This window comes from Oncorhynchus tshawytscha, linkage group LG14, assembly GCF_018296145.1.
Source record: "Oncorhynchus tshawytscha isolate Ot180627B linkage group LG14, Otsh_v2.0, whole genome shotgun sequence".
Lineage (NCBI taxonomy): Eukaryota > Metazoa > Chordata > Actinopteri > Salmoniformes > Salmonidae > Oncorhynchus > Oncorhynchus tshawytscha.
Window position 1 is genome coordinate 59,085,533 of NC_056442.1, and position 11,577 is coordinate 59,097,109.

The 11,577-nt window shown below is 51.1% G+C and overlaps 1 protein-coding gene across 1 annotated transcript in view; it reads right to left on the reverse strand.

Moving 5' to 3' along the window:
* The window catches only part of aplp2 (amyloid beta (A4) precursor-like protein 2), an 88,297-nt gene extending 76,978 nt beyond the window's left edge, over positions 1 to 11,319 (reverse strand). Inside the window, exons 1-3 of the mRNA XM_042297766.1 lie at positions 11,122 to 11,319; positions 9,945 to 10,074; positions 2,615 to 2,727 (exon numbers count right to left, since the gene is read on the reverse strand). Coding sequence (XP_042153700.1) covers positions 2,615 to 2,727; positions 9,945 to 10,074; positions 11,122 to 11,241 — 363 coding nt within the window. The 5' untranslated portion in view covers positions 11,242 to 11,319. The remainder of the gene's footprint in view (positions 1 to 2,614; positions 2,728 to 9,944; positions 10,075 to 11,121) is intronic.
* Positions 11,320 to 11,577: the final 258 nt, after the last annotated feature.

An 11,577-nucleotide genomic window follows, 5' to 3' on the forward strand; every position in this document is an offset into this window, starting at 1 on the left:
GAGAGGGATGGAGAGGATGGAGAGGAGGGGGAGAGGAGAGAGGGATGGAGAGGAGAGAGGGATGGAGAGGAGGAGGGGGAGAGGATGGAGAGGGATGGAGAGGAGAGAGGGATGGAGAGGAGGGGGGAGAGGAGAGAGGGATGGAGAAGAGGGGGAGAGGAGAAAGGGAGAGATGGGAGAGAGAGTGAAACACTACACATGTAATACTGACAAGAAACAGTCTGAGGAGAATGCCTCATAAGTCTATAGGCTGTAGAGGGTCTAGTGAGGCTGGGTCTAACTCGGACTGGGTCCGACCAGGGCCCGGCGAGGCTGGGTTTACACAGGAAGCCCAATTCTGATCTATTCCCAATTATTGGCAGAAGAGCTGATCTGATTGGTCAAAAGACCAATTAATGAAAAAAAGCTCAGAATTGGGCTGCCTGTGTAAACGCTGACAGTCACACAATCTAGACTGCATTCAGGCCGCCGTGCAGGGACAAGCCAGTGGCAGCAAGTACACAGGGCTAGGAGCCAAGCAGGCCAGGTGTGTGTTGCTCTCCTAACTGTTGGCTCCAAGATAGCCTTACGAAATCTGTCTGGAGGACTACATGGTTTCCACCACAGCACTAGTCTGGTTAGAGAGCAGCTCTAAACCTAAACTCTGATCATAGGACAACTGGGAAGCACTCAGCCAGACAGGTAGAGAAGGGGGAGGGCAGGGAGAGACAGGTAGAGAAGGGGGAGGGCAGGGAGAGACAGGTAGAGAAGGGGGAGGGCAGGGAGAGACAGGTAGAGAAGGGGGAGGGCAGGGAGAGACAGGTAGAGAAGGGGGAGGGCAGGGAGAGACAGGTAGAGAAGGGGGAGGGCAGGGAGAGACAGGTAGAGAAGGGGGAGGGCAGGGAGAGACAGGTAGAGAAGGGGGAGGGCAGGGAGAGACAGGTAGAGAAGGGGGAGGGCAGGGAGAGACAGGTAGAGAAGGGGGAGGGCAGGGAGAGACAGGTAGAGAAGGGGGAGGGCAGGGAGAGACAGGTAGAGAAGGGGGAGGGCAGGGAGAGACAGGTAGAGAAGGGGGAGGGCAGGGAGAGACAGGAGAGGGGGAGGGCAGGGAGAGACAGAGAGAGGGGGAGGGAGGGAGAGACAGAGAGAGGGGGAGGGCAGGGAGAGACAGAGAGAGGTGGGAGGGGAGGGAGAGACAGAGAGAGGGGGAGGGGAGGGAGAGACAGAGAGAGGGGGGAGGGGAGGGAGAGACAGGTAGAGATGGGGGGGAGGGCAGGGAGAGACAGGTAGAGAAGGGGGAGGGGAGGGACTGACAGGTAGAGAGGAGACAGTAACAGCGTGGGAGGAGAGACAGTAACAGCGTGGGAGGAGAGACAGTAACAGCGTGGGAGGAGACAGTAACAGCGTGGGAGGAGAGACAGTAACAGCGTGGGAGGAGAGACAGTAACAGCGTGGGAGGAGAGACAGTAACAGCGTGGGAGAAGAGACAGTAACAGCGTGGGAGGAGAGACAGTAACAGCGTGGGAGGAGAGACAGTAACAGCGTGGGAGGAGAGACAGTAACAGCGTGGGAGGAGAGACAGTAACAGCGTGGGAGGAGAGACAGTAACAGCGTGGGAGGAGAGACAGTAACAGCGTGGGAGGAGAGACAGTAACAGCGTGGGAGGAGAGACAGTAACAGCGTGGGAGGAAGACAGTAACAGCGTGGGAGGAGAGACAGTAACAGCGTGGGAGGAGAGACAGTAACAGCGTGGGAGGAGAGACAGTAACAGCGTGGGAGGAGAGACAGTAACAGCGTGGGAGGAGAGACAGTAACAGCGTGGGAGGAGAGACAGTAACAGCGTGGGAGGACAGACAGTAACAGCGTGGGAGGAGAGACAGTAACAGCGTGGGAGGAGAGACAGTAACAGCGTGGGAGGAGAGACAGTAACAGCGTGGGAGGAGAGACAGTAACAGCGTGGGAGGAGAGACAGTAACAGCGTGGGAGGAGAGACAGTAACAGCGTGGGAGGAGAGACAGTAACAGCGTGGGAGGAGAGACAGTAACAGCGTGGGAGGAGAGACAGTAACAGCGTGGGAGGAGAGACAGTAACAGCGTGGGAGGAGAGACAGTAACAGCGTGGGAGGAGAGACTGTAAACAGAAACAGTGTAGAGTCCATTGGGCAACATGCCTTCTCTCTACTAGTTACCATAGAAGAACAACAGAGTCCTTGTTTAAAGCCTGTATATTACCCTGCTAGAGAGAGAGACCGACAGTAAGTGAGCGAGCCAGACAGAGATCGAGCCAGACAGACAGACAGAGATCGAGCCAGACAGACAGACAGACAGAGAGCGAGACAGACAGACAGACAGACAGAGAGCGAGACAGACAGACAGACAGAGAGCGAGACAGACAGACTTTTAGCGAGACAGACAGACAGAGAGCGAGACAGACAGACAGAGAGCTTATTTACAGTGACGGCCAAACCCAGACGACACTGGGCCAACTGTGCACCGCCCTATGGGACTCCCAGTCACGGCCGGTTGTGATACAGCCCAGGATCGATTCAGGGTCTGTAATGACGTCTCTAGCAGTGAAGGACACACATGGTTCTTACCTCCTCGGCCACCTCGTGCCTGACACACATGGTTCTTACCTCCTCGGCCACCCCGTGCCACTGTTGGTGACTGACACACATGTCCATCCTCTCCTTGTGGAAGAACCTGCACTTCTCAGGAACCAGCAGCACGTCACTCACAAACTCCCCCACTGAAAGGACATATAGATCAGCATTACACAAACATAACCTAGTGAGCCGTTAGTCTTACACAACATTCATTTTATTACTTTATTCAGCTGGGAAAGGACCTGGACACAGAGAGAAAGACAGAGACAGAGACACAGAAAGAGAGAGAGTGACACAGAAACAGAGAGAGAGAGAGAGAGAGAGAGAGACAGACAGAGACACAGAGAGACAGAGAGAGAGAGAGAGAGACACAGAGAGACAGAGAGACAGACACAGAAATAGAGAGAGAGAGAGACAGAGACACAGAGAGACACAGAAATAGAGAGAGAGAGAGAGAGAGAGAGAGACACAGAGACAGAGACAGAGAGATAGAGAGAGAGAGAGAGACACAGAGAGAGAGAGAGAGAGAGAGAGAGAGAGAGAGAGAGACACAGAGAGAGAGAGAGAGAGAGAGAGAGAGAGAGAGAGAGACAGAAACAGAGACACAGAGACAGAGATAGAGACACGGAGACAGAGACAGAGACACAGAAACAGAGAGCGAGAGAGAGACAGAGACACAGAGAGAGACAGAGAGACAGAGACACAGAAATAGAGAGAGAGAGAGAGAGAGACAGAAACATAGACAGAGAGAGAGACACAGAGACAGAGACAGGGACAGGGGATATAAGGAGATGGGGTTATAAGGAGAGGGGAGGGAGATGGGGATATAAGGAGATGGGGGATATAAGGAGATGGGGGATATAAGGAGATGGGGGATATAAGGAGATGGGGGATATAAGGAGATGGGGATATAAGGAGATGGGGATATAAGGAGATGGGGAGGAGATGGGGATATAAGGAGATGGGGGATATAAGGAGATAAGGAGATATAAGGAGATGGGGGATATAAGGAGATAAGGAGATATAAGGAGATGGGGGATATAAGGAGATGGGGATATAAGGAGATGGGGGATATAAGGAGATGGGGGATATAAGGAGATGGGGATATAAGGAGATGGGGGATAAGGAGATGGGGGATATAAGGAGATGGGGGATATAAGGAGATGGGGGATATAAGGAGATGGGGGGAGATGGGGGATAAGGAGATGGGGGATATAAGGAGATGGGGGATATAAGGAGATGGGGGATAAGGAGATGGGGGATATAAGGAGATGGGGGATATAAGGAGATGGGGGATATAAGGAGATGGGGGTATAAGGAGATGGGGGGTATAAGGAGATGGGGGTATAAGGAGATGGGGTATAAGGAGATGGGGATATAAGGAGATGGGGATATAAGGAGATGGGGAGGGGAGATGGGGATATTAGGAGATGGGGATATTAGGAGATGGGGATATAAGGAGATATAAGGAGATGGGGATATAAGGAGAGAGGAGAGGGGGAGACTTTGGGTCCTTATTGAGGAGAGGGTTCTTATTGAGGAGAGGGTGGAGGGATATATAATATATCACTTTAACCATGACATCTTCTCCATCCTGGAGGGGGAGATCAACCATTTCCAGGCCCAGGGACATGTAGTCTGTGGCGACCTAAATGCCAGAACTGGACCAGAACCTGACACCCTATGGTAGGTACACCTATAGTTCATCTCTTGGCAGTAGTACTGTAGACTACTTTATCACTGACCTCAACCCAGAGTCTCTCAGAGCGTTCACAGTCAGCCCACTGACCCCTCTATCAGATCACAGCAGAATCACACTACAGTCGTGGCCAAAAGTTTTGAGAGTGACACAAATATTAATTTCCACAAAGTTTGCTGCCTCAGTGTCTTTAGATATTTTTGTCAGATGTTACTATGGAATACTGAAGTATAATTACAAGCATTTCATAAGTGTCAAAGGCTTTTATTGACAATTACATGAAGTTGATGCAAAGAGTCAATATTTGCAGTGTTGACCCTTCTTTTTCAAGACCTCTGCAATCCGCCCTAGCATGCTGTCAATTAACTTCTGGGCCACATCCTGACTGATGGCAGCCCATTCTTGCATAATCAATGCTTGGAGTTTGTCAGAATGTGTGGGTTTTTGTTTGTCCACCCGCCTCTTGAGGATTGACCACAAGTTCTCAATGGGATTAGGGTCTGGGGAGTTTCCTGGCCATGGACCCAAAACATTGATGTTTTGTTCCCCGAGCCACTTAGTTATCACTTTTGCCTTATGGCAAGGTGCTCCATCATGCTGGAAAAGGCATTGTTCGTCACCAAACTGTTCCTGGATGGTTGGGGAGAAGTTGCTCTCAGAGGATGTGTTGGTACCATTCTTTATTCATGGCTGTGTTCTTAGGCAAAATTGTGAGTGAGCCCACTCCCTTGGCTGAGAAGCAACCCCACACATGAATGGTCTCAGGATGCTTTACTGTTGGCATGACACAGGACTGATGGTAGCGCTCACCTTGTCTTCTCTGGACGAGCTTTTTTCCATATGCCCCAAACAATCTGAAAGGGGATTCATCAGAGAAAATTACTTTACCCCCATCCTCAGCAGTCCAATCCCTGTACCTTTTGCAGAATATCAGTCTGTCCCTGATGTTTTTCCTGGAGAGAAGTGGCTTCTTTGCTGCCCTTCTTGACACCAGGCCATCCTCTAAAAGTCTTCGCCTCAGTGTGCGTGTAGATGCACTCACACCTGCCTGCTGCCATTCCTGAGCAAGCTCTGTACTGGTGGTGCCCTGATCCCACAGCTGAATCAACTTTAGGAGACGGTCCTGGCGCTTGCTGGACTTTCTTGGGCGCCCGAAAGCCTTCTTCACAACAATTTAACCGCTCTCCTTGAAGTTCTTGATGATCCGATAAATGGTTGATTTACATGCAATCTTACTGGCAGCAATATCCTTGCCTGTGAAGCCCTTTTTGTGCAAAGCAATGATGACGGCACGTGTTTCCTTGCAGGTAACCATGGTTGACAGAGGAAGAACAATGATTCCAAGCACCACCCTCCAGTCTGTTATTCGAACTCAATCAGCATGACAGAGTGATCTCCAGCCTTGTCCTCGTCAACATCCACACCTGTGTTAACGAGAGAATCACTGACATGATGTCAGCTGGTCCTTTTGTGGCAGGGCTGAAATGCAGCGAAAATGTTTTTGGGGGATTCAGTTAATTTGCATGGCAAAAAGGGACTTTGCGATTCATCTGATCACTCTTCATAACATTCTGGAGTACATGCAAATTGCCATCATACAAACTGAGGCAGCAGACTTTACTTGAACAGAGCAATACTCAATCATGAGACATCAAAACCAAAGACCTGTATTAAGAAATACTACAGATGGAAGGAAAGTAGTGTGGAAACTAACCAAAAAACTTCCTGCACAAAAATATTAACCTAAGAAAATGAAAAACAATAACAAATTAAATGGTTTGATGAAGAATGCAAAAACCTAAGAAAGAAATGGCATGAGGGTCATATACAAATGGATAGAAAGTGGGAAAACATACGACAAAAATAAAGCTCAAATCCAAAAACAACTTTATTAAAATTCGTTTTAAAAACACTGATTTCTTTCCACGGGGCCGTGGGGTGAGACAGGAATGCAGCTTGGGCCCCACCCATCAACATAGAAGCTAAAATATCTGTGGTACGTGTACGTACGCCCTGGCAGTATATATATAGTGAATATAGATGGTGTATATATAGTGTATAGGCCTGTCTCCCATATGAATCTTCTCTTTGTGTCAGACTGGGTTCATATTCCTTCAATTTAATTTTTCTTTATTTATTTATCAGGATATGGATGTATATTTATTTATAAATAATTATTGTTTGGATAATCTTATTTACTATTATGTATTATTATTATTATCTATTATTTACTATTATGTAGAGTATTTTTTTGGGGGGGGGGGGCATTTAAATAAAAAAATATTTTACGCAGAGAAGAAGAACTTTAAATTATTGTTTGTTTGTTTTACATGTCAATTAATCCCATAAGGGATGGGTTGCCACAACAAACCAAGAAATTCATTCATTCAATCACACATGTATATCAATGAATTGGCGCGGGCACTAGAACAGTCTGCAGCACCCGGCCTCAACCTACTAGAATTTGAAGTCAAATGTCTACTGTTTGCTGATGATCTGGTGCTTCTGTCTCCAACCAAGGGCCTGGGACCTGACAGACCTGGGCCCTGACAGACCTGGGCCCTGACAGACCTGGGCCCTGACAGACCTGGGCCCTGACAGACCTGGGCCCTGACAGACCTGGGCCCTGACAGACCTGGGCCCTGACAGACCTGGGCCCTGACAGACCTGGGCCCTGACAGACCTGGGCCCTGACAGACCTGGGCCCTGACAGACCTGGGCCCTGACAGACCTGGGCCCTGACAGACCTGGGCCCTGACAGACCTGGGCCCTGACAGACCTGGGCCCTGACAGACCTGGGCCCTGACAGACCTGGGCCCTGACAGACCTGGGCCCTGACAGACCTGGGCCCTGACAGACCTGGGCCCTGACAGACCTGGGCCCTGACAGACCTGGGCCCTGACAGTAAATCTCAGTAAGACAAAGATAATGGTGTTCTAAAAAAGGTCCAGTTCCCAGGACCACAAATACAAATTCCACAAAGCTGTGAATGATCTGAGAGACAAGGCAAGAAGGGCCTTCTACGCCATCAAAAGGAACATCAAATTCAACATACCAATTAGGATCTGGCTAAAAATACTTGAATCAGTCATAGAACCCATTGCCCTTTATGGTTGTGAGGTCTGGGGTCCCGCTCACCAACCAAGATTTCACAAAATGGGACAAACACCAAATTGAGACTCTGCATGCAGAATTTTGCAAAAATGTCCTCCGTGTACAACGTAAAACACAAAATAATGTATGCAGAGAACAGAAAGGAGCAGGAGAAAGAGAAGGTTGAGATGGAAGGATGGATGAAACCATATAATGGAGGTGTAGAGGCCCAGAAAGAGGAGGCCTGTGATCTGCTAACTGGTCGTTAGGTGGTTCAACAACAACCAGGCCTGAGGACAGCATTACACCACTAGACAGGGAGGGAGAGAAGGAAGAGAAAGAGAAGGCAGTGGTTTAGATAATGAGAGAGTAGGGAGCTGGAAATAGCAGAGCTACACAGGAGGACTCTCTCTCTGCTATGTGAGGTTCTGAACTGTGAGGTTCTGTACTGTGAGGTTCTGTACTGTGAGGTGCTACACTGTGAGGTGCTACACTGTGAGGTGCTACACTGTGAGGTGCTACACTGTGAGGTGCTACACTGTGAGGTGCTGTACTGTGAGGTTCTGTACTGTGAGGTGCTACACTGTGAGGTGCTACACTGTGAGGTGCTGTACTGTGAGGTGCTTGTGACCTCGCTGCTATGTGAGGTGCTGTACTGTGAGGTGCTGTACTGTGAGGTGCTACGCTGTGAGGTGCTGTACTGTGAGGTGCTTGTGACCTCGCTGCTATGTGAGGTGCTGTACTGTGAGGTGCTGTACTGTGAGGTGCTACGCTGTGAGGTGCTGTACTGTGAGGTGCTTGTGACCTCGCTGCTATGTGAGGTGCTGTACTGTGAGGTGCTGTACTGTGAGGTGCTACGCTGTGAGGTGCTGTACTGTGAGGTGCTTGTGACCTCGCTGCTATGTGAGGTGCTGTACTGTGAGGTTCTGTACTGTGAGATGCTACACTGAGGTGCTGTACTGTGAGATGCTGTACTGTGAGATGCTGTACTGTGAGATGTTGTACTGTGAGGTGCTACGCTGTGAGGTGCTACGCTGTGAGGTGCTGTACTGTGAGGTGCTGTACTGTGAGGTGCTACGCTGTGAGGTGCTACGCTGTGAGGTGCTACGCTGTGAGGTGCTACGCTGTGAGGTGCTACGCTGTGAGGTGCTGTACTGTGAGGTGCTGTACTGTGAGGTGCTGTACTGTGAGGTGCTACGCTGTGAGGTGCTACGCTGTGAGGTGCTACGCTGTGAGGTGCTACGCTGTGAGCTGCTGTACTGTGAGGTGCTGTACTGTGAAGTGCTGTATTGTGAAGTGCTTGTGACCTGCTGCCTCCACAGTAAATGTCTTTGCCAGCCTTGGCCATCCTATTGCTTCTGACGGAGTGTGTGGATCTCTAGTAAAACCACAGCCCAAGGCTGAGATTAGTCAATAAAATGCCTCTCCAATATGTCTCTCCTCTCTTCTCCTCATCTAGCCTGTTTTTAACGTCTCCGCTCCTGGCCCGTGAGCCGGCCTGTCCGCACGCTCCTGGCCCGTGAGCCGGCCTGTCCGCACGCTCCTGGCCCGTGAGCCGGCCTGTCCGCACGCTCCTGGCCCGTGAGCCGGCCTGTCCGCACGCTCCTGGCCCGTGAACCGGCCTGTCCGCACGCTCCTGGCCCGTGAACCGGCCTGTCCGCACGCTCCTGGCCCGTGAACCGGCCTGTCCGCACGCTCCTGGCCCGTGAACCGGCCTGTCCGCACGCTCCTGGCCCGTGAACCGGCCTGTCCGCACGCTCCTGGCCCGTGAACCGGCCTGTCCGCACGCTCCTGGCCCGTGAACCGGCCTGTCCGCACGCTCCTGGCCCGTGAACCGGCCTGTCCGCACGCTCCTGGCCCGTGAACCGGCCTGTCCGCACGCTCCTGGCCCGTGAACCGGCCTGTCCGCACGCTCCTGGCCCGTGAACCGGCCTGTCCGCACGCTCCTGGCCCGTGAACCGGCCTGTCCGCACGCTCCTGGCCCGTGAACCGGCCTGTCCGCACGCTCCTGGCCCGTGAACCGGCCTGTCCGCACGCTCCTGGCCCGTGAACCGGCCTATCCGGTTCTACACACCATGATGTTACCCTGGTCTAAACACCATGATGTTACCCTGGTCTAAACACCATGATGTTACCCTGGTCTACACACCATGATGTTACCCTGGTCTACACCCCATGATATTACCCTGGTCTACACACCATGATATTACCCTGGTCTACACACCATGATATTACCCTGGTCTACACACCATGATGTTACCCTGGTCTACACACCATGATGTTACCCTGGTCTACACACCATGATGTTATACAGGAGGAATAGTCAAAACACTTGCTTCGTAAGAAGGTTTTCACAATTAGTGATAGTTAGGTAACGCAACCCGAAATGGCCCAGCCCCCTCGTCCTGGCCCAAAGTCCGGGCACGTCCACTGAGGCCCAGTGAGTCTCTGGAGCTGGGCCATGGAAACAAAGTCCGAGACCTTTATGTCAAACACTGGGGGAAACCTCCAATGGAAAGTCAACAGAATAGTGTTATATATTATCTATGACCCTTTGGTGGTTCTCACCTAAACATTTGTAAGGCACCACGATGTGGGCGTGGCCTTTACACAGCTTCTTCTCCTTCTTGCACCAGTTCTCAATCCTGATTGGCTGGTTGGCCTCCACCACGTTAGTGATCTGGAGCTCAGGGTACATCTGAGAGAAAGAGAGAGGGGAGGGAGGCGTTGGAGAGAGGCAGGGGAGAGAGGCGGGGGAGGGGGGAGAGAGAGAGAGAGAGAGAGGCGGGGGAGAGGGAGAGAGAGAGGGGGGAGAGAGAGAGAGAGAGGGAGAGGCGGGGGGAGAGAGAGAGAGAGAGGGAGAGGCGGGGGAGAGAGAGAGAGGGGAGAGGGGGGGAGAGAGAGAGAGAGAGAGGCGGGGGAAGAGAGAGAGGGAGAGGCGGGGGAGAGAGAGAGGGAGAGGCGGGGGAGGAGAGAGAGAGAGAGAGAGAGAGAGAGAGAGGGAGAGGGAGAGGCGGGGGGGGGGGAGAGAGAGAGAGAGAGAGGGGGGGAGAGAGAGAGAGGCGGGGGAGAGAGGTAGAGCGAGAGAGAGAGAGACAGAGAGAGACAGAGAGAGAGAGAGAGAGGGATAAATGGTGTTTCTTCATTACCTATTCATCTCCCTCCTGTCTCCAGTTAGCTCAGCATGTGAATATACTTGGACAACAAATCCTCACAAAAATAGTAAACCAAGGAGAATTCCAACAAGTGAGGACATGTTGACATTTTGCCAGTCCTAAAAAAGAAAAAAGCTATTTTAGGTTTAGGGATTAGATTGAGGGTCAGGGATTAGATTGAGGGTTAGGTTTAGAGATTAAGGGTTAGAATTAGGGTTAGGGATTGGATTGAGGGTTAGGTTTAGGGTTAGGTTTAAATATTGGGGGTTAGGGATTAGATTAAGGGTTAGAATTAATGATTTGGAATGAGAATCAATTGTTGGTCCCCAAACAATCCTCACAAATATAGTAATAGACAATTGTGTGTGTGTGTGTGTGTCTTTAGATATGGTGTACAGTTAGGGGTTACAGTAGTTTACAGAGACAGACAAGGAGAGATGGATGTGTTTATATGATAATATCTATGGAGGGTCTGTATAACACAGTGAATAAAGACCTGAGTCAGCGGAGAGACCGTAGGAAGGTCAACCGACTGTGGAGTCACGCTGATAATGGTCCCCCTACAGGTTAACAGTGTAACATGGTCTCACCTCCTGACAGTAGCGCAGCACGCCCTCTTTGGTTCCTACACAGCTCTTCAGCCCGGAAGGGTCCGGTTCCCAGCGTCCTGTCTGGATGTTTACGTGCATGTTGAGCTTCCCACAGAACATGGCCACCTGAGGCTCCGCTACGGCAAAACCTGTGCCCGCATTGGCTGCAAGTGCCTGGAAGGAGGGGAGAGAGAGGGAGAGAGAAAGAGGGAAGGGAGAGAGGAGAGAGAGAGAGGGAGGAGAGAGAGAGAGGGAGAGAGAAATGGGAGGTTAATGCATATACTCATTACAGAGTAGTAAAGTTAGGGAGGGAATATTCTGTCAGCCGGGCCAGCCTTCAGACCTGAGTGTCAGTCTGCCCTGATGAAGGCTCTGTGGGCTGTAACCAAACTGAGTCAGTCTGCCCCGATGAAGGCTCTGTGGGCTGTAACCTACAGACACGCGCACGCGCGCGCC